Source organism: Pichia kudriavzevii, chromosome 2 (assembly GCF_003054445.1).
Source record: "Pichia kudriavzevii chromosome 2, complete sequence".
NCBI classification, from domain to species: Eukaryota; Fungi; Ascomycota; class Pichiomycetes; order Pichiales; family Pichiaceae; genus Pichia; species Pichia kudriavzevii.
Genome location: NC_042507.1, coordinates 911,139 through 936,543, shown reverse-complemented (window position 1 = coordinate 936,543; position 25,405 = coordinate 911,139). Strand labels below are relative to the sequence as shown.

Sequence of the window (25,405 nt, the reverse complement as noted above, 5' to 3'; positions counted from 1 at the left end):
ACGCCAAATCATAGATTTTGAATACATGAAAATTTCGTTCTCATCTCTAATGTTAACAAACCTACTAGCTCTTGCAGTAGGATTTCCTTTTACTTAATCGATAAGTTTGCCTTTTGTTATCAAACAATGAAACAATCTCCCCTGAAAGGCTCCGGTTATTATAAAACCAAATCCCCGCAGAAAAAAGATCGAATAGGTGCTTTAACTTTTAGCACAGCAAAATTGAGATCTCCTGTTAAAAGATCAATGTCTGAGCTGAACAAAATGGCATATGAGCATGCAGCTCGAAATCGGCATTTACTCATTGAAGAAGACACAGTGACAGATAATGAAACATCGATCATTGAAAAAATCATAGAGTTGAGCAAAATAGAGGGGTTAAAGCCCATAAGTTTGGAACAAGAAGAGGAAGACAAGACTATAAATAATCCGGAGTATGTCGATCAAGATGTGTTTCTAATCAAGAAGAGGAAAGTAGATAAAGAGAATCTGTCTGTTGGAAAGTTCCAAGTTCTGAATGAAGGGTTTACATCGACATCCCCAAGTAAGTCATCAAGTAAATCGCCTTTTAAAGTAGAGCGTAGTAGTGAACCACAAGATAACATTAATGAGTGCTTAGCACAAACTCCACTAACACCAGCTAAGAGGGAAACGATGTCCCCGTTTCAATCTCCATTAAGAAGAAGCAGCCGTAAAAGGACTACCGTACTGGAAAAATTAAAGCGTGAGGAAGATGATTCACCTAGATCACCAAGATCGCCCAGATCACCAAGAACAAGGAATCTCTTATCTACATTTAATAGCATCAAAGATTTAGCACCACCCCAACATGACCAAATTAAGCTAATGCGAATTCCAGACATAGATCTTGACGATGACGAACTATTATTAACCGATATAAAGTCCAAGAACAAAGCTTTGTATCATGACGGGTTTGAAGCGTACTTTGAACAAAATCAAACAAGAAGCAGACTATCGAAAAGTTCAATGAACTTAGCACCTCAATTAAGCTACGAGGAGTTCAATACATATAACGACTTACTGGAATTAATTGAAACAGAGCCGATTAAAAGTTTAAACCTATATTATGAATTCCAGTTTAGTCAATGGCTTTTTGAACTTCAAGAAGACTTTAACTTGATTTTTTATGGTGTTGGTTCAAAAAGACAGATTCTTTTCCAATTTTTAAGTGAGTTTGTTTTGCCACTGGATAAAAAGGCTAAGTGTATAGTTGTCAATGGGTACAATTTAGAATTTAATATGCGAATTTTAATATCAGAGATATGGAAAATCGCCTTCCATAAGTCTACACCTGCATCCAGGGAACTTCGAGAAGCATGCAACTTTATTCACTTAGAATTCTTAAAGGTACCGAACAGAAGCAAGAAGTTGTATATTTTAATCAATAATATGGATGGTGAGTCTCTAAGGAACGATGATTTGCAATATACCTTGAGTTTACTAGCCAGGATTCCACAGATATCATTTGTTTGTTCAATTGATAATTTGAATACCCCTCTGTTTTGGGATGCGGCGGTGTTATCTCGGTTTAATTTTGTTTGGCATAATCTTTCAACTTTCAAAAGTTACAGTACGGAGATTAGTTTTAAAGATCCTTTAAGTATAGGAAAAAACGACGAGATTGTTGGATCCAGAGGTGCAAAGTATGTGTTAGGTTCTCTTACGGGTAATGCAAAAAGTTTATATAAAAATCTAATTTTTCAACAAATTGAAAGAATAGATACGCTGATTGGGGATGACGCAAAAATGGTAGAGAACAGGGGAAATATCAAGGGATCTAATAGGTCTGCGATACCACTAAAAGAATTTTATGAAATATGTGTGTCTGAGTTTATTATTTCCAATGATATGTCTTTTCGTGCAATTCTTGGGGAATTCGTCGAGCATAAAATGTGTGTTTTAACGAGAGATACAACTGGTTTAGAAATTTTGTATATTGCATTTTCGGTCAATGAACTTGAAAAAATCTTGGATGAGGAACTAATGGACGTTTAAAAAGAAGAGACTACATTGTATAATACAAGATAATGTCATTAATTAATTAAGACTGTTTTATAAAAAGATGGAGAAAAGACAACTAGGAGTGTTTCTTAAAATTAAATTTTGATCTACACAGTGGACATGTAGATGCACCAGAACTTTTGAACCATCTGTACAAGCAAGCTGAGTGGAAATTATGTTTACAAGTTGGGCAAACTTTATTTGGGGTAGAATGGTCAACAGCGTTTAAGATAGAATAGCATATTGCACAATCTTCGTAATTCTCAAAATTTGCACTAACATTATCTTTGAAATGTTTTATTGCGTCAAGGATAGATCCATTTTGAAAATTAATAACATATTGTGCAGACATTATCCATGATTTCCACTTCTTTTCATCAACACCAATTCTACTTATACCATTGACGGCTATTTGTGCCAATGGATAGTTTGCAGGTAAGACAATTGAGATTTCCATCTTCTGTTCGTCAATATGATAAAGACATTTAATTTCGTTAAACCTTTTATTGATATTGATCTTAAATTCGGAATCTTCTACTGAGTTTTTATTTGCCAAGGTTGAAAGAATATCACCAATCAATTGAGGGCTAATGAAACGAGTGATAAATTTTTCGACGCGTTGTTGAAATTGTTTATCTTTAATTGACTGAAACCAATTTTGTGCAAATGTTCCACCAATATTATTCATTATTTCGTACACCAAGTTGACTAAAAGTTTTTGGATTTCTTCCTGATAGTTTAGTTCAGCATTATCATCAAATGAGTAGTTCTTGACATAATTTCCCTCATCTTCGTGCAGCCTGAACTTATTGGTCTCTAGTTCACTGAAAGCAAAATTGAGAAATTCAATAAGAGTACTTTCAGTTAACTCACTAATATAATCTTGCCTCATTTGTTGGGTTATATTCTTGAAATGGTCCATTATCAAGTACCAGCTCCATAAATACTGATACACCTTCCATGGTTCCTCATATTCGATATAATCGATTAATGGAACTCGAACATGTTGTAACAAAGAGTTTGGGAGATGGACGTCGGAAACCCCTTCCTCATTGGCCTTCTTTTTGGATAACAAAAACTCAACAACAAGTTGGTCCTGATTATCAGGTATTATTTGATGAAGCAAGGATGCAGCAGTACGCTGAATATTAATATTTTTGCTATTCATCAAATCAAAAAGCTTTCCATAGTGTGAGTTCAACGAATTGTTGTTAAAACTAAGTAGCACGAGCGAAAATTGTTCACAGAGAGAAATTAGCGGAAGATTGACCTGTTCTACTCTTGACACCTTGAAAAACAGCTCAATTGTTTCAGTTTCAATATCCGAAATTTCATCCTCCCAATCCTCAATATCCTGCTTGTATTTTGAAAGCAACAACAAAAGATGCAGAGAATGGAACAAAACGTCAATCGATACCTGATCATCAGAGTTTACTAAGTTTATATTTTCCGAGACAAGTCTCAACCCCAGTTTAAAAACCTTAGTGATAAAATTAGTTGGATATTTTGAGTCACATACATAGTATATGCTTTTAATATAGTTTTGGACAAACTGCATTAATGCTATTCTAAGGGGCTTAAAGTTTTCTTCATATGCAACATCACTGTCCATCCAATATTCAAATGTACCTAATAGGATCATGAACCTTTGAGGGGGTGCCATACAGAAACTCTCTGGAATATCAACATCATCATCAATATCCATGAAGCTATTCAAGAGAATTAGATCCTTCAAACCGTCTGAAACTATTTCTTCGGACTTTCTGATTGAAATTAAATTAGCGATTGTCTTATTTCTAACATGGTCCAAACATGAAACAGTTAAGAAGTGATTAGCTGAATTTAACAATGCATACAAAATTGTAGGCTTATTTTCCAAATCATTTATAGGTAACAGTTCAAAAGATTTCATGCCCATTGATTCAATTTTTTCCTCTAGTAAAAGTTTGATAATTCTATGAGTATAGTATGCCTTAAGTCTATTTGTGGATTGTAGCAGATTTAAAAGACATTGCAATAGTGTAATGTCACTCTGGCCGGTGGCCAAGCTGCTGACGACTTCTGTGTAGCTCACCGAAGAAAAGAGTTTACTAAATGTAGCCTTTACTGCAACCTGAAAATCCATCAACTTTTCTTGATACTGTGAAGTATATGAATATTCCAAAAACAAGATGTCAGATGCGTATTCAGAAATAAGGAGAAGAACCATCAAATTCTCCGCCGAGATTTCTGCTGTGCCAATCAAACTAGCATAGAAAGTCGCTTTATTCAGAGATAGCTTAGCCTGTTCAAGGTCGATGTCACTATTAGAGTCATACTTATCAACAAAATAGTACATGCCAAGATTCAGTGAGTTGGATATGGAGAGAAGTTTATTTGGATTTGTGGTAAGGCACTCTTCAAATTGTGTATCAAAATTAGCATTGAGTAGTTCAAGTTTCAAATTATTAGAAAGTCTTGTACTAACGGCTTCAGGTCGACCATCATATCTTTCTATACAATTGATAACGCATTCTAGATATGCTTTCCGAAATTGGATATTGTCAATATTTTGCTCAAGCTTTGCAAGCAAACTAGAAGCGCATTGATATTCTGTTTCTTTGGTTCCGTCACTTTGAAGAATTGTATCTAATAACTTCTCCACAAAATCTGAATTTTCGATGGAAAAACTGAGGAAAACGTCATTTTGATAGTTCTTTACACAATTATCCGCAAAACTCACAAAGTTCTCATTCCTGAATAAATTCGAGAGGATTTCAGAATTCAAGAAGGTATACAAGGTATCACTAGAGTTACCTCCATTAGAACTAACACATTTTGAATTCTCTAAAAGGTACATATTGAGTTGTTTGGAATCATGTATGCTGAAATTTTTTAGACTAGCAATGACTGGAAGCAGTTCATCAGCGGCGTCCAAATCTTTTAATCTTGTAAATATACTGTTGACAACCGAAACATTCAGATCTTTCTCTGAGTAGATTGAAGAGGTGAAAAGTTTAAGGGTCTCCAAAGGCAAATCTTTAAATGTTTTGGAGATATATTTAGAGACTGTTCTAATAAATTCGTTAATTGCGCTGGCAAATTCCTCTCTACCATTTTTAATGAAAACATTTATAGTAATGAAGGCTAACGTGGGGTTAGAACTTTTTGGATCATACTCCCCCAAAGATTCAATCGCGTTAGCTAGTAAAACATCTGCAAGATCTGAGCCATTCAGAAGTAGTAGATTGACAAAAGACTCTATAAATTGTGACTGATGTTTAACCAAATAATGACTGTCATTAAACTCAATTTGTTTATCAGGCAGATGGTCCATAATAATCGAGTTAATGTCAAGTAACACATCTTTGTTTTCACTTGACAGCGAGTTGATATCATGCATTAAAGCAATGATACCGCGTGCTATTATACGAGGAGAATCCATTAGCTTAACTAGCGCAGCTGTAAAGGTATCCACAATGGAATCGGTTAGGGAGCCTGCACTTTGAAGAGATTCAACTAGGTTTATAACAACCTTCCAGCCTTTTTCTAGAAAGGCAGTGCTCTTCTCCTTCTCGACACTTTGAATCAGAGTAAGAATGAATGGTTCTATTGTTTCCGAATTCGTAATTGAAACTAGTTCATTAGGTAAGATTTTTAAGAGTTTTGCAACGACATCATAATATATAGGCTCGCTGTTTAATGAACCGACCTTTAAAAGGTCTAATAATTTTGACTTAGCATTTCTTACGTTAAGCCAAAACTCGGAATTATAAGATGTGACAACCACCAATGTATCTAGCATGTTGACTAAAACAGGCCCATATAATAATGCGTTAACACTAGAGTCAAGTTTTATCCCCTTAATCAACGCTTTGCACAGTTTCTTGTATAACGCTTTGTCCATGATTGATGGCAAATGCTTTGATGTGATTAAAGCCTTGGAAGCCATAAACACAGCTTTTTTCAGATTGAGATCTTTATAGCCAAACAAGTCAAGAAAGGAGTCATTGTTGTATATCTGCGTAATCATACTAATGCTTTTTTCATTAATATCGATATTGTCTGAGTGTGACAATGCATTAACTAGCAAAGAAATCGAGGCTTGGGTGACACGAATATACTTTGATTCGATTTCTTCTTTGGTACTAAACTTATCATCAGATAGAGTATCTTTAGATTCACAAACTATAACTTCATGCGAGTATTGAACTATCTGGGTGATAAAAATTTTCCATAAATTTGTAACTTTTTCCTCATTGTTCCCAAATGAATCACATATGGACTCCCTGCAAGTTCTTGCAGTTGCTCTATCGGTATCAAAAAGCCCAGCGAGCCAAATACCTATAGTGTCTCGTAAATACTTTGCGTATTTCTTTCCAAGACTTAGTACAAATTGTGATTGAATCTGATGAGAACAACTTCTAACTTTACTAGAGTCATCTATAGCGAGTTTCGGATACATTTGAATCCAAGTGATAATAACCAAATCATTATCAAGCTCAGAAGAATTTTCTTTGATATATTCTAGCAAAGAGATGATTGACTTTTGTTTAGTATGAACATCTCTTTTAAGCAACGATTTAAAAGCTAATTTCAATGTGTTTGAGCAAAGAAGATGATCTGGATTAGGAATCCCAGTGATATAATTCAAGGAAACTTCAATTCCATTGTTCCCCAAACCAGTATGTAATGTGTTTGCAAATGCAGACATTCTCCACTGTATCTTGAAGTCGTTATATTCACCTGTTTGCCACTTTACAATACTACAATCTTCATGTTGAAATTTTCCAGGAGTTTAGAAAATATCATTTTCGCATATCCCGTGTGATTATTTTTTCCTGTTTGGGCATTTTCGCATTTACCCAATAGCATTGCCTAATGGAGGAAAACATAAACAAGCCGGAAAATGAATTTCAAAATTCAGTCTAATCACAGGGATCTTTTTGTATTGCTGAATAATTTCCATTCTGTTGCTTTGCTTCTTTGTCTTTAGATCGAGTTGATCGTTTTGCTTGTGAGACTCTTAAACAAGCTATTTTTGGCTACGGTTTTTTTTCTCGTCATCTCCTTAGTCAATCACTTTCAACTTTGTATCTCATTTTTTCTAGATTTAGTTTGATCAAAGGACAAAAAATAAAATAAAAATAGAAGAAATTAAAAACACAACAATTCAACTAGAACCGTATTATAATGAGTGAAGTACCAACAATTGAATTTCTCAAAGGGAAAATTTATCTGGTTGTCAGTGATGAGAAGCCCGAAGATACAGATGAATTTGTTTATTTTACTATTGAGGAATCCTTGCCATACAATAATTTCAACTTGGATTTTGGGCCATTACATGTTGGCCACTTGTATAGGTTTGCAGTTGCACTACACAAGATTTTAAATGAGCCAAGAAACAAGAATAAATGTGTGGGTTTCTATTCTTCCAATGATTCCAGACAAAGAACCAATGCCGCATGTATACTTTGTTGTTATATGGTGTTGGTTCAAAATTGGGCTCCTCATCAAGTGTTACTGCCTATCGCACAGATTGATCCTCCGTTCATGCCGTTTAGAGATGCTGGATATTCTCATGCAGATTTTGAGGTTACCATTCAAGATGTAGTATATGGAGTTTGGAGGGCTAAGGAAAGAAATTTGTTAGACATGAGGTCATTTGATTTAGAAGAGTACGAACAGTATGAGAGAGTTGATCAAGGCGATTTGAACATATTAGCCAACGATTTTATTCCATTTGCATCTCCAAAGCAATCACGACCAGGGGCTCCATTGAATACCGCTTTTAAAAGTGTCCTGGAGTTGTTCCTTGAAAAGAATGTACAACTGGTAGTTCGTTTAAATTCTCACTTGTATGATAAACGGGAGTTTACCAAAAGGGGAATACAACATGTAGATATGATTTTTGAAGATGGTACATGTCCAACAATGGATTTTGTGCAAAAGTTTATTGGCGCTAGTGAAACAGTGATTAACAAAGGAGGTAAAGTTGCTGTCCATTGTAAGGCAGGGTTGGGTAGAACCGGTTGCTTGATAGGCGCTTATCTTATCTACACCCATGGGTTTACGGCAAGTGAATGTATTGCTTATATGAGAATGATTAGGCCCGGCATGGTTGTTGGACCTCAACAGCATTGGCTATATTTACACCAAAATGAATTCAGAGATTGGAGACATACTATGGTGTTAGATACCATTCCTGATGATTTTATTGGGGGACTATTCCCGTTAATTTCATATGAAGAATACAAAAAGAGGGAAGCAGAGAACGAAAATGCTGGTAGTGAAGATTCAAGTGACGATCAAATGAATTTTAAAAATGACCAATTAATCAGAACTCCTGTCCGTAGAAGAAAGGTATCATCTGGATTGAAAATTGTCCATAAGGCAGTGCCAAATGCTAGTCCAGGACAACCCAGGAAGTATAGATCTTTGGATAATCCTGTCCAGCCGTATGCCAACTCTGACGAAGAAGATGCTTACACTTCAACAATAAATCAGACATGTAATCAGAGTGCGATAGAAGACAAAGAGAGCGATGCTAGATCTAACACTAGCTCTCCGTTTTACAAGAAAACGACTACAACTACGACTACTACCACTATAGCTGCAACGGGAGTGACACCTGTTTCACCAAGTTCTTCTAGAGTTTATGCTGATTCTGGAACGCTGAAAATAGGCAAGCAGAGAAAGTCTATGGTCCACGTGACAAAACCAAATGCACGTGTGGTATCATCTGATAAGATAATTGGTGGCTCTGGTGTTAGGAAGAGTTCGTCATCCTCCAAGAAAACTCTGATTCAGATGTAGCAGATTTGTATTGTAATGTAATGTAATGTATAGTTAAGCATTGAGGAATCCTTAAAAAAAACTCGCAGAAGCTTCGAGAAAACGCTGAGCCCCCGTCTGTTTTTTTTTATCCTAAAGATGTAGATAGAGCTACTTCCAGTCCTACCTTCTATTTTCCACCTAACAGCATGGAGAATGAAGAATTCCTAGAGTTACGTTTAAACCTTACAGTGAGAAGTGACAGCTAAATTTTTGAAATGTTTGCATCCACGGTATCCAATAGACCAGTTGCAATATCCCAACCAATATCTCCACAAAAACAGTTGATCGAATTTAAGGGTGTTCCCTTCAAACAACTGTATCATCTCTCGATTTTTATGTTGCCCAATGTTCAATTCAATCCCGAGTACACTGCGCTCATATATTATCAGGTAATTCCTGAAGGTGGTGTACAGAATGAAATTACCAATGATAGTGGTAGTGTTGGGTCCCAAGTGATGAACAATGACTTTAAATTACTTGGGTTTCTTAATGCAACCAAACAAAGTGCAATTTTTAAGATAAATCCAGGAAATATAGAGATAGCCTCTGTTTACAATATACAAGATGAGGGCGATATCGATATGGATTCAGGAATATCGGAGTTAGAAGAACGTGAGACTGTTACGATAGTAATTGGAATCAGCATAGAACCAAATCAAACAGCCGCACAACAGTTGGATTGTTTGAAAGTCACAAGAGAGGCTACAAATAACAACAATGGAACCCCATTACTAAAGGCACCAGCTTCTTCGATGATGCCTTTGCAGCAATCTGAAATCTTAACGATCAGCAATAAGATCATTGGAAATGCTTATAATTACTTGTCCTCATTTACAGATGCTAGAAACTATGTTAATATTAGTAAGTTCAACGATTGGTGGGATAAGTTCAAGACTAAAATGACGAATGATCCAAACTATCTGCAGAACTTAGAATAAGGAATGTACAAGTGTTTGTATTTGTGGGTGTGTCTATATAAGTACTTGTGTTTTATGTACAGTTATAATTAATAGATTAATGAAGGAAATCATTGAATGCATCGAGCCTTGCTTGGACTTCTTCCGGACCAAGGAGTTCTAAGATGATTGGCAAATTGATACCTGATTCTGGTCCACTCAATGCATACCTCAGAGCCTGAAACAGTATTTTCTTCTTCAACATCGGCAGCTCTTCCAGGATCTCTTTAATTACCTGATTAAAATTCAAGTGTGTCAAGTCATTTGAACGCTTGACAAGTTCATTAGATATTTTGAGTAAAGTTTCATCATTTATTTTCAGAATCTTTTGAACTTCCTCCCTTTTATATCTTGGTTTAATAAAAAAGTAATGGAATTTTGAAGAATCAAAATCATTCAAGGTGATTAAACTTGGGTATGTCATCTTTAATACCTTACCAACGTTTTCGATGTCAAGATCTGTTAGATTCAATGTGCGGCATATCCTCGTATGGCATTCAATAACTGAGGATTGGAAAAACTTGGCATCCTTTAATTTCTCAGTCAAGTAGTGTTTGTTGAAATAGTCAAGTTTTTTCCAATCAACTTTTGCACTACCTTTAGTCAAGCCACTCAACGACCATATTTTTTCCAACTCACTCAAAGAATGGATTTCACTTGTTTTCTCACCCAATTTTCTCTTTGGATTCCAGCCAAACAAAACACTGAAGTTGACCAATGATTCGGGTAAATAACCTTTCTTTTTCAGAGACATGATATCTATATCTCCAGATCTTTTCGATAGTTTTTTACCTTCTACAGTTGTTAAAAGGGGAATATGGATAAAGTTAGGTTTATCCCAACCAAATGCGTCGTATAAGGCTATGTGCTTAGGTGTGGAAGCAACCCATTCTTCGCCTCTAATGACATGTGTGATTTCCATCAAATGATCGTCAACGACATTGGCAAAATGATATGTCGGTAAACCATCACTTTTCATGAGAACAGGATCTTCAAACCTCCTATCAATGGGATTAATTTGCGGTTGCAGATTGATTGTTCCATGCAATAAATCTGTGAACTCTGGGTATGTCTCTGGTGCTTTGAATCTAACGGTGAAAGGCTCGCCGTTTTGTGCCCGTTCATCACTTTCTTCACGTGAAATCTCATTGAAGCAATGTCTGTCGTAAGAAACTGTTGTTGGCGGTTTCAATAGTCTAGCCGAGTCTCTCAGGCCATCGAGTCTTTCCTTCGAACAGAAACAACGGTAAGCCAGCCCTTTAGACAACAACTCGTTGGAGTACTTCTCATAAATATGAGAACGCTCGCTCTGTCTATAAGGAGAATGGGGACCTGGATGAGTTGGTCCTTCATCTATGCACATATTTAGCCACTGCAAGGTGTCATATATGTTTTGCTCAGCACCTTGGATTAGTCGATTCTGGTCGGTGTCTTCTAATCGCAGAAGAAACTGACCACCAGTGGATTTGGCTAGGAGGTAATTGTATAATGCAGTTCTAAGAGACCCAAGGTGCAGGTACCCTGTTGGAGAGGGCGCAAATCTCGTACGCACTGGATAATTTGGTTGAATTAGTAGCGGCGAGTGTTTGTGATGTGAGTGCTCATGATCATGATGCTCATGTTGGAGGTGTGTCTTCTCAGCCTCGGACTCTTTTCCCTTTCGTAAATTGCGTAGGTTAAAACCCAACCGGGCTACGGATGTATGGAGTGTTCTTCTAACAATCATTGTCTTTTGAGAGGATCAAGACAAATGCAAACATATGTGCCTTATATCATAACAGATCTCTGGTAATTATCGACGTTAACATGGAGTTTGAAATTCTTTGGAGAATTGATGTGGATTTTGAGAAACTTGCCCAAACAGGCCAAAGGAGCCTGAAAAAAAAAAAGCTCAAGCTAGTCAATTGATTTGTCGAGTTGTGATTTTTTTTTTCAGTTTCTCCTTCAACGTGGGGCATCATCACCTTGATATATATGGAAGTTCAATACTGCCATTTAATCTTTTTAAAGGCCTACAGACGTGGAAGTCATTACATATATGCAAATGAACACCATGGAGACGCAGAATAACCAGTTAGCTTTACAAAAGGCTAGGATGTCAAGGGCGTATCTTGATCAAGTCAAATCATTCAGTGTGGAGCAAGACTTTGAATTTTGTCCCTGTTTGAACAATACTTCAGCAAATAGTTACAGCGCCTTTCTATCGAATGGCTATCAAAGCCAACAGCAGCAGCAGCAAGTACAAATACAATCTCAAGCACAGGCACTAGCACAAGCACAGGTACAAGCACAAGCACAAGCACACTTGCATAACCAACTAAGAAACCTTCAAACTTTAAGATCAATACAGAGCCAACAAGGTAGTGCACCGGGTACACCAGGTCCAATGTCAGTGAAAATGGGTCAGACAAATTCAAGCATTGATTCCGAGTCCATCTTCAAGATACTAGCAGCAGCTGCCACCATCAACTCCAACCATGGGGGCGTTGAGACGAACTCCAAGCAAAACATGCATGCCGGCTCTTCCACCAGTTCTGCCTCCGTTGCAGCCTTGAACAATTTAAAGGCCATCAAAAACAGTATGAACACGATGAACGGAATGACCAGTAGAAACAGGCATTTCGCATGAAGAGTATTACTAATCTAATGAAGGGTACACACAGAGACCGACGAAAACTAAACCAGGATAACACAGAGAAAAAAAAAGCACTTATAGATATGCACATTACAAGGACGAACTTCAAAACGGATAAACCCAAAATAACGAACAAAAAAAAAAAACAAGAAACAAAAAATCAAACCTAAAAAAAACAGAAAACACCAAATTCCAATACAAAATACCAAATATTTCAATTACATTTAATACACTAATACTTAAAATTTCTTTCAAGATAAACAAAACGTTTTTTTCTCCCATTTAACAGCAACTATACATGATCCATTCCATGCTTTTCGATTTTTTTCTTTTTTTTCCCCCTTTTCTTACTACCCATTTATTCGGGTCTGAACATTATCCCACTATAAACGGACCACTTTTCTAACATTATAGACTTTCCTAGCATAATGATAAACATATGTAATGTTTATACTAAAACCGTCATTTTTTTTTCTTTTTCCCGTTTTTTCTCTTCATCTTATCCCCAAAGAACACCTCCACCAAAGAGGTGCACATAACATCCAAGCAGTGCACCTTTGGTAACGCAGATAGAGTCACTGGACTGCGCCGCACCAAGTCCTTCCAGCAAGGGACACTTTTGTCACGGTGACGGTCCAGACCTATACTCACTTAACAACAATTAAGAGAAAGAGAAGGATGAAGATAAGCAGGAAAATACATATCCAATCTCCACGTTTCTTTAGTGCCTGTCGGTATTGCAACAGTTTGTTATTTGAATGCACCATTCTACTATTGGAGGCGTCTAAGCCATGCTCGAGATCGTCCATAAGTACAAACTGATCCGATACCTCGTCATTTATGGCCATGGATATCTGACGCTGCTGCTTTACCGAGGTATGTAGTTGATCCAGCTGTGAATCCTGTCGATCAAACATCCGCTGGTTATGAATAAACACCCCCTTATTGGACATATCGATAGTCGGGGAGTCCAGGTCTAGATGCTCGTTGACCGCGTCAAGGAGAGAATCGCTATATGGAACGTCACTTCCCCTGTTGAGCTCCTCATTGGGGTGAACTGCATCTCTATAAGGTGCAAAGGGCACCACCGGTGACGACTCTACAATGTTGTTCTTGAACCTGACTGACTTGGACGGCTGTTTGGCAGCACCTTGTTGAGACGTTCCCCTGTCAATGTCTGCACGAACATCGTCAAGTCCGATCCTTAGCGTTTCAGTGGGCCTGTAGGGGCTCAATTTTATAGCAACACTGTCCAATTTCTCTAGCAGGTGTGCATACCTATCGAGGAGGGAGTTGTACCTCTCAACGTCTATCTTCCTCCTCTCAGATCGGCCACCAACAACATCCTTGCATGCACCCAACTGGTGGAACGTCTCATTCACAAGTGCAAGTAGCTCCTCCGACTGTCTATGTGCACCTGCCCGCTCGAGTCCAGCCCCGTCGGAGTACCCGTGCAAGGTAAGGAGGTCCTCAACGGCATCCTGCAGCTCATCTAGAGTGTCCGCCAGTTCTTCGAGTTTCCCTCCTGTCATGGTCTGTCCTGCAGTGTCTCTTGTGTAAAACTCTCTCGTATTTAAACAATCCCATTCTCCATCAAGTACACGATACATTGGTACCCCCCCCCCCCCCCCCCCATCTTTTTTTTACCACCTTTAAACCCTCATTTTCCCCCATACATTATTCCAACCGGCCGACGCGTCGCTGACGCGCACGTGTAAAAGGAAATCTGGGAACTAAATAATCAAAAAAAAAAAAAAAGAATAAACATTAGCTTGTGGCGCATGCACGTATACCACGTGACCCGTCGCCTGTAGTTGTGCAAGTGCCGTTTTTTTGCGGCGCGGAAGTGAAGGGAAGAGGATGGGAAAGTGGCGACACACTTGGACAATGCAGAGAAGAGTGCACTGCGGTTCGTCGCGGCCCCGTGGTAAATGACACTCAGTCGGTGTACACGGACGCCTTGGAGGAGAAGGGGGGGGGGGGGCCTCAAGTAAAAGGACGGGGCCTACAACGAGGTTGGGATTGCCAGTTCGCCTGGCGCGCATACATAGAGAGAGACATACCAATACACCCAATTCAGAGAGTTTTGTATATAGAGAGAGACAATACACAGAAACGGGAGAAATACATTGACAGATATAAGTGTATATTGTACATAAACGTATATATCAGGATATATATATATATATATATATATACATATACATATACGTCTATATACACAAACCGTTACACACGAGGTTACCCAAACTCACACCTGCACACATCGACACAGCAAGTGAAGCCTCTATTGGACCAGCTCCAGTTTGCATTGATTCCCGCCAGCTTCCAAGAAAAGAGCGCCCCTGACCGGTATAGTATAGAGTGTCGTTTACTCATCACTTTCTCCATCGTCGAAGACACACCTTGAGAGACTCTAGAGTAGGTGCCTACAGGAGAGAGACCGAGAGACTGAGGCGTAAAGAGAAACAAGAGAGCCAAAAAACAAGGAGATAATAGTCACCACGTCAAGCCACCAGTACATTGCCAGCTCTGTATATAGTCAAACAGGCATTCCAGGGCAACACTATACCACGCAAACATGTCTACCATATGGCCTTTTTTCAACCATTCCTTCTCCAATGCCAATATCAACAAGATATTGACGGAAATCGAACAAGATGCTACAAAACGACTAGCTCAACAAACCCAAAATCAAAATGCCTCAAAGAAAAATGGTGACCAGCAACCTTGCAAACAGGGGAATGGCACCATGACCACTACATCCTCGGCCGTCCCCATCACTCTCCCCACCTCCTTGCTCAACAACAACAACAACAACAACAACAACAATATCACCACCGCCTTGAATGGCCAATCGGTCGATATAAATAATAGCCCCATTGAAAACAATACTCCAACTGCTTCCCTCTCTCACCATGTTGCTTATTCTCCAAATACAACCCAGTTCAACATCACCGCCTCGCAGTTGTTACATTCAATCCAAAACAGCTCGCCGTCCCCATCGCCTTCCCCACTGGCTAATTTGACCTCAACAACTACTTCTACTTCAAAATCACTGTTAGATGACGAATTGCCCAACCCTCTCCATAGAACTATATCACATATTCCCTCCTCAACTCCTTCGTCAACTGATAAGGTAAAGACAGGGGAAAAGTTGCCATTTTCTCCATCCTCTCATGGTCCAAACTCCCCGCCTGCATCAGCGTCTTGTTCGTCATCGTCATCGTCTTCGTCGTCATCTTTTATCTCATCTTCAGCAACAACTAACCAAATTCAAAATTTGCATTTCACAAAGAGTAATATAAACGTCTCATTGTTTAACCAATTACTAGATCAGCCCAACTTGGTTGAAGAAATAAATGCAGCTAAAAACCAAAGATTGATATCCTACATCTCTCAAAAGGACGTTGTAAGTACAATGTTTGATTATATTTTGTTCTCAATCAAATTGTCCAAATTTACCTCAATTGATGAGGTGCCAACTCCTTATTTATCCCACGATATATTTGTATCAACTGAAGACCCTGCAAAATCAATCAATAATTCAACAGATGATTTTATGGACTCAACTTCCAATAATGAAACTGATAACGAAAATGATACCATGCAAAATAATAAACTAGATGGAGATGAAGAAAATGATCATAATAAGGAGGTTCGTAAGGATGAAAATATGGGTAATAATCATCATAATGTGGATATTCTTCATGTAGCCTTACAAAGAGCCACTGTAATCTCTGAGATTATGATACTTCCCTCTTCCAATATCCATCAGACTTTACTAAGCAACTTTGATATTTTCACTAAGTTATGGAGGGGATTTATGAATAATGAGCCACATTCCTATTTCAAGGAAACCAAATTGGTTCTTTCTAAAGATATAAACTCAGTGAATGAGGATGCAGATATCACTTTGAACGACGACGACGACGATTCTGTATTTAGTGAGAACATTGATGTCAAGGGGACCGATGCACAAAAATTGGCAGAAATGGAAGAGTCGGATAACTATTCCAAATTGAGAGACCCCCATGAAGTTCTGATGTTTAACAATTTCCTGAAATTTGTGGATGATATGGCATTGATCAACATGGGCTCGTTTATGAATTTCATCAGGTTCGAACAAGAATACTACAGTTTGACCGACCAGTTTATAAGATTCATCCCATATTCGCAAACGGTTTGTGATTTGTTGGTGAGACTGATTTCGACTGATAAGCGATTTAATTCGAATGGATTGATTGATATTTTACTTGATCAAAACCTGATTATTAAACTCATTAGTACCTGTAAGAAATATTACCTTGACCATCAAGTTCAAGACAATGTTTGTAACATCTTGAACGGTATTGTTGGTATCAGTTCCAATATTGGATTTTGGGAAGATAATTCCGGGGTGAATGGAGATGATCAACAAGATTTGAACAGCAATAATCCAAATATAGGACCTAACGATTTAACGAGGCAATTGGTGTCTCCAGAATGTGTCGACGAGATGCTAGACATTATTATCAATTATGGGAATTATGGATTAGTGACTATTGTATCTGTGATTATTGAAGTCATTAGGAAGAACAACTCTGATTACGATGAATTCGATTGGATTTCTTCTGTCAATTTTGACGATGAAAATAAAAGTTTACCAAATCCAAGGGATCCGATATATCTTGGCAATTTGATGAAGCTTTTTTCCATAAATTTGGACAAAATTGTCAAAACCTATTTAACTGACGACTACTACAAAAGAAACGAAACAGCACTAAGACTAGAGAGCTCTATTGGTCAAACCATCGAGCCTCTTGGTTATGAGAGATTCAAAATCATGGAGCTAGTAGCCGAGTTACTACATTGCTCAAATATGATTTTGATGAACAAGTCTGTCGAGTTGGATAAATTGATCCATAGGAGGGACATGCTTAGGGGTGATAAAAAGAAAGAACAACTAGTCAGTGATGCTATCAATGAGTTAATTATTGACGATAGTCATAACGTGAAGAACAATAGAGATGCCACTAATAAAGAAAGAGGCAACAACGATAGTATACCGGAGAGAGAAAACTCAATTATAAATAGCCGCTATTTTGAAACAGACTCAGGTTTGTCAATTGGAAATTTCTTCAAATTCAAACTGTTACAAACCCATGCTATTCCTTTAATAGCACTCAAACTAGTGAAATTCCCTTGGAATAATTTCATGCACAATGTTGTATTTGATTTAATTCAACAAATTTTCAATGGGAGACTTGCCAACTGGGATGAAGACAGGGCTATTAATCAAGAGGAAACAATCTACGATGACAATCTCAGTTTGAACAAGATTTTGATATGGTCGTTATTTGGAGAATATTCAAATTATTCCAATCCTGAAGATCCCGATGATTTATTCTATTATAGAGAATACCAGTGTTCCAACGCGGATTATCCTGGATTTTTCAACTTGGCACTGTTCATTGTATACTGTTACCATCTTTCTAATAGAATGTATGAAAAGACAAACTTTAGGTTCGGATATATGGGACACCTCACTTTGATTGCTGAGGAAATTCACAAATTTCAGAGTTATGTTGAAAACTTTGGGGTTACCAAGAACGAAAATGCCTTTGGTTTGCGAAGAGAGGAGGAAGATGATATCAGACCATTTTATCTTAAAAGTAGCTACTACATTTTCAACGAATTATATGAGAGCATATTTGAGAACAAGGGAGATTTCAAGCCATGGTTGGAGTTTGTCAATGTTGAGCTACGTGAAATTAGTTCAATGTATAACAAAGTTTTAGGAAACCCGAACGAGGTGAATGATGAAGCAGTTGACGATGGGCAATTGGGTTTATCGTCGGAGCAAGTAATATCCAACATGGATATTCAGGAACCTCCAAAGGCCGAAGGGGCCATCATTTTAGACAACGGTGATAATGAGGAGTTCCGAAAAGGCAGTGGTAATTCTGTAAAGGATAGTGATGGTGTCGAAGGTGTGGATGAAAACACAAACTAGAAATACAGAGAAAAAACAAGCAAAAAAGAAAAACAAACCCCATGAATGAATGAAATTAATGAAACTTGATTAATCTACTAACTAATGAGTAAATGAACGACAGAGATTATGAATTGAATGATGCCACAATTTTAAATATTCCGAATATTCCACATGTATAAATTATAGTAATATGTACTTAAAAAACGCAAAAATTAAAATATAGTAAAAATCATGTTAGTAACAACGAAGAGGGACACGATTGTAGGATTTTAAAACTATAATACAATACACTAACAGATCTATAAATTGGAAATATACACGCACGAGATTCGATATTGTTAAAAGGTCAAATCACCACCAAATTTCTCGGTTAAACATTTGATGTTATTGGCAAGCTCATCGCTCTCATGGCCACTTTCATCCTGAAATTGCTCATTGTACGATACAACGGTTTCGTTATCATCTGAATTACCGTGTCTATTCGAACAATTCAAGCTTGGCCAAACACTATCATTTTCAAAGGCAGCTTTTCCTGGATTACCAAACATCGAGCCTTCGTAGGATACAAGAGAAGCAGTATCGAAGTTGCTCATCTGGGTGGAACCATGCACCGGAGGTTTTCTCATCGAAGGTTCAGTGAATCTTGATAGTTGGACAGACGATAGTTGTAGATTATCAATTTGACCTTCAACTAGGCAACCTTTACTTCTGTAGAAGGTTAATAAATGGTTCCATAGTTTATCCTTGTTTAGAGCTTTGGGGTTACCCAATATCATCATACCATATTTGGCCCTAGTTAATGCGACATTCAAACGACGTGGGTCTCTCAAAAACCCGATAAGTTGTTGTGAATTAGCACGGACACACGAGAGAATGATGTAATCCTTCTCCCGACCCTGAAATGCATCGACTGACACGACTTCGATTTCTGAATATAATTCCTTCTTAGCCAAAGTGGAATTCATTTGCATATATTGTAAAATATAATTTCTTTGGCCTTCATAAGGAGTAATGACACCGATTTGCGATGGTTTTACACCATCTTTGAATAACCTAGTGATGATTCTTTCAACATTCATTGCTTCCACTCTATTGAGGTAGGAAGTACCACCAACGGATATCTCCTCACGTCCATATATTGCCCAAAACATCATAGGTATGTCATTGATTGGCCAAGGGAAATTCGAATTTAAGATAGTTCTGTCTTCATTGGTAATACCGTTTTGAAGCGAACCATCATAAAACATGTTACTTGGGAATTCACTCAACGCAGGATGCATTCTATATTGGACTTCTAATCTAATTGGTGTATGCCCCAAAACAATCATTCTCTCAAATAGCGACTGTTTCAAACCTGCCTCACTTGCCTTCTTGTTGACAATGACGGGCCCCAATTGTTGGTGATCACCAACTAGAATCAATTGTCGACAACCTTTAACTATAGGAATCAAGGATTCTGGTTCTGAAGCTTGTGTTGATTCGTCAATTAAAACGGTTTTAAATTTGATTCTATCAAGACGTTTATCCTTTGCACCCACACAAGTACAGCAAATGACATCGCAGTTACTGATTATATTATTTTCGGATCTTCTTAGATTTGAAAAGTATTTTTGGTTATCCTCATTTGATAGCTCGTTACCCTCTTCTCTTAATTTGATCAACTTTTTGAACTCGCCTTTTGCCCGTTTCTTCACTAGTTCATGTAAACAGTACTTAGAAACCGAGGAATCTACATCTTCTCTACTCTTTGCAGTAATTCTAACAACATTGAGTCCCATTGAAGTTAGCTTCTCGGTTAAATGGTCAACAGCAACATTGGAAGGCGCACAAACCAAGATTTTTTCCTTTTTGTGCATTTTTGATAGATGGTATACTATTGTTGCCGATGTCACAGTTTTACCTGTACCTGGGGGACCTTGGATCAAAGTCAACGGAGAAGTTAGGGCATTTTCAACGGCACATATTTGTGATGGATTCAAGTTGGGCATGTTTGGTATAGACAACTTCTTCGGAATAACAACGTTAATTTTCTCATCATCATTGATTCCGGTTACAGGTAGAGTTGAAGGTGAAGTTGCAGTTGCAGTTGCAGTTCCATTTTCATCCTCCCTGTCAATATCATTTGTATGAGCCTCTCCGCTTTCGTTTCTAATATATGCATCATTGCTCGAAGATGACGATGCATTTGGAATACCCAACAATTTCATGTACAAATGGTTCGACATTGCCTTGGGATCTATTGCAAAAGTCTTGAGGGCATCCTGCATTCTCTCATAGGAAATGCCCTTCCACACAAACTCCGCGGTGAATCTGTTGGTGACATGGGTTGGGACAGGGGTATTTGATGGAATCATCTCCAAGGTGTATTCCTCCTGTCTTGCGTCTGGTAGACGGACAATGTAACCACGTCCTTCCCAGGGTGCATCTAACTCAGGGCCTTCGTACCTCAAGACCATTTCATCACCAACTGCAATTTTCAAATCTAGAGAATCGACTGTTGAGAAGTAGAAGGACGCCAGTTGTCTGTTGTTGAGAGACAATGACCAATAGACCGAGATATAGTTCAACCCCTTACTTTCTTTGAGGGCCTTATCATAATCGGCCTCGATTTTCACTAGGGGAGCAAAAGAGCGTTGATATTGGTATGCATCTGTGTATCTCATCAATATTGGTGGGATTTCCACCTCCTGCTCTGTTTCCACGAGATCGTCCAATGTTGCGTCTTTATTAAGCCTCCATTTCATCTCTAACTTGACAATCTGATCGTAGTTGATATTCTGGGCATTGATGAGATCTTCGTCGTTTGGATAGTGGGCAATCCACGAGAGCAACTGTCTGTCCTCAATTAAAGACTGCCATTGCTGTGTGTCCCAGTTTGAGTCCTTCTGCTGTGCACAGGGGAGTCTACAGAGAATGACAACCACGTTTTCTTGCTTGGCGGAGACAAACCCCAAGACAAAGATATTCTTCGACCCACAGTTGTAGCACTCTAAAGTGGAGTCTCCAAGTTCTGCGTCTGGATGCAGCGATATACGGTTGTGTTTGGAGAGCACTAGATGGGTGATGATATGTGACCCCTTGTTGCCAAACTTGCCATTGCAAAACCATTTTTGGCAAATGTCACACTTGACTAAGGTAGAATGGTTGTGGATTCCGCAATAGGAACATGCCGGATCATTGGCTGTTTCTGTGGATACCTCTAATGGATGGGAATATGATTCACACATGTTCTGTGTCTGTTTGTCCTTGAGATGAGGTTCAGTTTCCAATGGTACCAGGCTCGAAGAGGCTGTGAAGTTAAGGAGAAACACCAACGGAGGTGAAAGAGAAAAAGACAGGACTTTTTCTTCCCACTTTGGAGGAAGTGAAAAAAAAAAAAGAGTCGACAAAAAAGGGGGAAAAACATGCGAAATATCCGAATCGGGTAAAGAACTAAGTATTGAAGTGTGTAGGAGTTGTTTTTGCAACCAAAAGACGATTAAATAGAGATATACAAAGAAGAGAATGAACAGTACCAGTGTGTTAGATACAAGTACGAATGGTGAGTATGGGAGGTCAAAAGGGAAGCAAAAACCATAAAAGGTGAGCAAAGAATAGAGACAAAGTAGACCAAGACTCCAATCAGTTTCCGGAGCAGCATTTTCTTAATTCCTGAGTTCTGGAGTCAATATACTGGCTAGCAGAGCAGACGTTGACAAGGGGATCGTTTAGTTCCGTCAAGTCTTGAAATTCATCTTCGAAGTAGGAGTTATTTGTGGTGCAGCTCCTGATGCTAGCCAGCTCGTCTACAAGAGACTGGCGCCGAGAACGAGACATTGACAGAGGTGGGTGTATTTGATGATTTTCTGGGACCCAAGATTTGACTGACGCTGTGTCGTTATCGGTATAATGGGAACGGTTTGAACGGTTTGAATGGTTTGAATGGTTTGAATATTGAGATGCGCCATCGTCTGGACCCAGTTCTTGGTCGATTTTTGCATCGGAGTCTTCTGGAGATCCATGAATTGTAGAGCGTCTCGATGAGGGTATATGTTTCAAGGAGGCTGTTAGCGGTATCTGGGAGATGAATGAGGTTTCCTGATCGGAGAGGTTTGAGAGGGACTTTGTCAAATTCTCGTAATTGCAGAGATCAGAATAGGAGTAGAAAGAAATGGATTTTCTTGACTGGTTGGGTCCCAAATGCAATGTGGAATCTTTTGACGATATGGATTTTGAGCGGGTATTAGAACGAGTGGGTATGTGACCTAAACTGACACCATCAATGGCTGTATTAATATTAGGTACAATGGATGCTGCATTTGAAGGTCTTCTTTTCGAATTTGGGTTTGTGTTTGGAGATGAGCATCTGGATAGGGGCAAATCAGTTGAGGCTTTGAACAAGTTCAATTTTGGATGAGAATGAGGAACTTGGACAACGTCGAGGTCGTCCCATAAGTTATTACTAATGAGTTCGACGGTGGAGTCCAACACTGGAGCGGTGAAATTTTCACTGAGTATATGAGAGGAAGAGGATCTTGAGGGAGATGCCAGTGATGGTGGAGAAGTTATTGGGGATCCAACAAGGGAGGGGGTGTTTGTATTAAAGCTTGAAGTAGTGAATGATGCGGCCATTTGAGTTGAAGATGCGGCATTTCGTGCTTGATCGGGTGATGGTGCCGCTGGCTGGACAGATCGTTCAAAGATATCTATAGGAGACGACATTGACGGAAGATTGGCGCGTTGCAAGCGTTGTATTTCGTTAGGGAGGGGAAGGTGGAGGGTATTGATGGGTGTATGGGTGGTGTCTGTATGGGTGGTGTCTGTGTGGGTGGTGTCTGTGTCTCCTATAGTGTCCAAAGCGTCAGAGGCAGACGTGTTAGAGGCAGTGCTGGTATTGAGATGGATGTACTTCTTCAGCGTTGAAGACAGTGTCATTGGTCAATGTACGAAATCGATATCGAAAGGAAGGTTTCGACAGGGGAAAAGAGTAACCTCTTAAATGGGTAGGTTCATGGACGAAGGGCGGATATAATATACCTCTGCCTGGATAAACACCCGGATAAACAGGCGGCAAGGTCCGGTGGGGAGATTGTGGGGAAGAAATGTATGTTTGGCAGTGATTGAGGGGAGAGCAGAAGGGGGGATGGGAAGGGATGGGATGGGACGAGAATAGAAACCGAGTATGTGAATAAAGAGCGATTGTTAATGAGGCTAAGAATGACCTAAACCCAGGGCCCAAATTGTGCAATTCCTTGTAGGGGAAGGAGATCATTCTACAGGAAATGAGAGGAACAAATGACATGCATTGCAGAGCCAGAGAACACATTAAAGAGAAAATAACGTTACATTACATCACAATATACCGTACTATACCGTATTAGGTAATGGGATCACAGAGGGTGAACAGTGTCTCCTCATCCTGTAACTCGACTGTGGCGAATAGGGAGAACCAAAAGAGGGATTTTGCCGTGTCTCTGAAAGGTGAAACGTGGCTGTTTTAGGCAGTCGGCGAAGGAACCTTAGTGCGAAGAAAGGTCTGCGGCGCATGCACAGCGAAGGAAAGCTTGAATTTTAGTGCGTGGCATTCATATAAACATTGGCATTAATGCATGCAGATGCATTAGTGGCAACTGCACCGCTACAGGTGCAGTTGCCGCCGGAACGTGACAATGGCGCCCCCCCCCCTGCGCGCGCTCTCGTGATTTTGGGTCCCCCCCCTTGCAATTGGTCACCAAGCCTGCGGCTGCAGAGATAAACACCGCATGGGGGGACCAGAATGACTAACATTGGCCTTGTCCATTTGTGAGGGTGTCATTTGTACAGTTACTAGTTCTAGTGGTAGTGCTAGTGCTAGTGCTAGTGCTAGTGTTGCTATTGCTATTGCTAGTGCTATTGCTAGTGTTGCTATTACTAGTGTTGGTATTGGTGTCCATCTTACTATGAACACCAGCATTTGCAACCGCGAGGCGTGACTGACAATCTCCGTGATGTTCTCTCCTGGTACCCTCCATTGCATTGGAATGTATCGTGGCATACTCGACTGGACTATATTGACCAATGTTCAATGTTGCTTCTTGCCAACGACACTCTCTCATCCCCTTCCCCTTCCCCTTCATTTGGTTGTTATCTAACCCAAACATGTCTCAAGGTATTCTCTATGGGACAGTTCACACTAGGACCATACTCGCCGTTGGACTCATCCGCTCTTTCCACTTGGACATTGAAGTCCTTAAGAAGGGATTTCCTGGACATATTGAACACTTCCCTAACGGTAAAGTCCCCGCCCTAGTTGCTGCAGACGGTCTTCTTCTACAAGAGGTTATTGCGGTTCTCTTCTACTTGGTGAGTCTGCATGACCCATCTTCCCCGCTGTTGGGTTCCGATATACGCTCTAAGGCACTTGTCCTTAAGTACCTATCGTGGGGGACAACGGAGTTTATGAGACCCGTTACTGTGGCAGCCGATAATATCCTTGGACGTTCCAGTTGTCCCTACAATAAACGACTCGTCGATGATGCAGTCGCGCAAATCAACATTCACGTGCAGGAACTAGAGGAGAGGCTCATCTATAAGACTTTCCTCGTTGGCGAAAGAATAACATTGGCAGATTTGTTTGTTGCAACGTGTTTCTACAGACCCTTTGGATTACTCTTGGACTCTCAATGGAGACAGGATCATCCCGTATTAATGAGATGGTTTAAGACGGTTGTGGCGTCGCCGTACCTCTCGTATTTTTTTGACTCCTTTGAATATGCCACATAACAAGCCTCTCCTAGCACCGTGTCCTTAAAAATCGAGGACCGGAACAACGATGGAAGGGATCCAGTAGGTGCAGTAGTGAAGGGGCAGGGAAGGCCTTGAACAGGTATGAACCATTTGGTGGCAGTCCTTCCTAGTTACGAAACTTGTTGTCTTTTGTCTTTCTTTCTCTTTTGTCTTTCTTTCTCTTTTGATGTATTTTACAGTTTCCTTCTCTACTGCTTTCTCCTTGTACTGCTCACTCAATGGAAGAGAAACACT

At 39.3% G+C, this 25,405-nt stretch overlaps 10 protein-coding genes across 10 annotated transcripts; 5 read left to right on the top strand and 5 right to left on the bottom strand.

The window, feature by feature from the left end:
* Positions 1-126: 126 nt before the first annotated feature.
* On the top strand, positions 127-2,016 carry C5L36_0B04510 (uncharacterized protein; the record flags this gene model as incomplete). Its single annotated transcript, XM_029464818.1, has 1 exon — positions 127-2,016. The coding sequence occupies one exon, from the start codon at positions 127-129 to the stop codon at positions 2,014-2,016; it is 1,890 nt and encodes a 629-aa protein (XP_029320677.1).
* Positions 2,017-2,098: 82 nt separating this feature from the next.
* Positions 2,099-6,715, bottom strand: C5L36_0B04500 (uncharacterized protein; the record flags this gene model as incomplete). The annotated part of the gene is made up of 1 exon (XM_029464817.1): positions 2,099-6,715. One exon carries the CDS (start codon positions 6,713-6,715, stop codon positions 2,099-2,101), a length of 4,617 nt encoding a protein of 1,538 aa, XP_029320676.1.
* Positions 6,716-7,194: 479 nt separating this feature from the next.
* On the top strand, positions 7,195-8,817 carry C5L36_0B04490 (uncharacterized protein; the record flags this gene model as incomplete). The annotated part of the gene is made up of 1 exon (XM_029464816.1): positions 7,195-8,817. The coding sequence occupies one exon, from the start codon at positions 7,195-7,197 to the stop codon at positions 8,815-8,817; it is 1,623 nt and encodes a 540-aa protein (XP_029320675.1).
* Positions 8,818-9,053: 236 nt separating this feature from the next.
* C5L36_0B04480 (uncharacterized protein) lies at positions 9,054-9,776 on the top strand (the record flags this gene model as incomplete). The annotated part of the gene is made up of 1 exon (XM_029464815.1): positions 9,054-9,776. One exon carries the CDS (start codon positions 9,054-9,056, stop codon positions 9,774-9,776), a length of 723 nt encoding a protein of 240 aa, XP_029320674.1.
* Positions 9,777-9,852: 76 nt separating this feature from the next.
* C5L36_0B04470 (uncharacterized protein) lies at positions 9,853-11,520 on the bottom strand (the record flags this gene model as incomplete). Its single annotated transcript, XM_029464814.1, has 1 exon — positions 9,853-11,520. The coding sequence occupies one exon, from the start codon at positions 11,518-11,520 to the stop codon at positions 9,853-9,855; it is 1,668 nt and encodes a 555-aa protein (XP_029320673.1).
* A 1,556-nt stretch (positions 11,521-13,076) lies between these two features.
* C5L36_0B04460 (uncharacterized protein) lies at positions 13,077-14,039 on the bottom strand (the record flags this gene model as incomplete). The annotated part of the gene is made up of 1 exon (XM_029464813.1): positions 13,077-14,039. The coding sequence occupies one exon, from the start codon at positions 14,037-14,039 to the stop codon at positions 13,077-13,079; it is 963 nt and encodes a 320-aa protein (XP_029320672.1).
* A 971-nt stretch (positions 14,040-15,010) lies between these two features.
* On the top strand, positions 15,011-18,424 carry C5L36_0B04450 (uncharacterized protein; the record flags this gene model as incomplete). Its single annotated transcript, XM_029464812.1, has 1 exon — positions 15,011-18,424. One exon carries the CDS (start codon positions 15,011-15,013, stop codon positions 18,422-18,424), a length of 3,414 nt encoding a protein of 1,137 aa, XP_029320671.1.
* Positions 18,425-18,744: 320 nt separating this feature from the next.
* C5L36_0B04440 (uncharacterized protein) lies at positions 18,745-21,633 on the bottom strand (the record flags this gene model as incomplete). The annotated part of the gene is made up of 1 exon (XM_029464811.1): positions 18,745-21,633. The coding sequence occupies one exon, from the start codon at positions 21,631-21,633 to the stop codon at positions 18,745-18,747; it is 2,889 nt and encodes a 962-aa protein (XP_029320670.1).
* Positions 21,634-22,027: 394 nt separating this feature from the next.
* Positions 22,028-23,320, bottom strand: C5L36_0B04430 (uncharacterized protein; the record flags this gene model as incomplete). The annotated part of the gene is made up of 1 exon (XM_029464810.1): positions 22,028-23,320. The coding sequence occupies one exon, from the start codon at positions 23,318-23,320 to the stop codon at positions 22,028-22,030; it is 1,293 nt and encodes a 430-aa protein (XP_029320669.1).
* Positions 23,321-24,442: 1,122 nt separating this feature from the next.
* On the top strand, positions 24,443-25,147 carry C5L36_0B04420 (uncharacterized protein; the record flags this gene model as incomplete). The annotated part of the gene is made up of 1 exon (XM_029464809.1): positions 24,443-25,147. The coding sequence occupies one exon, from the start codon at positions 24,443-24,445 to the stop codon at positions 25,145-25,147; it is 705 nt and encodes a 234-aa protein (XP_029320668.1).
* Between the last annotated feature and the right edge of the window lie 258 nt (positions 25,148-25,405).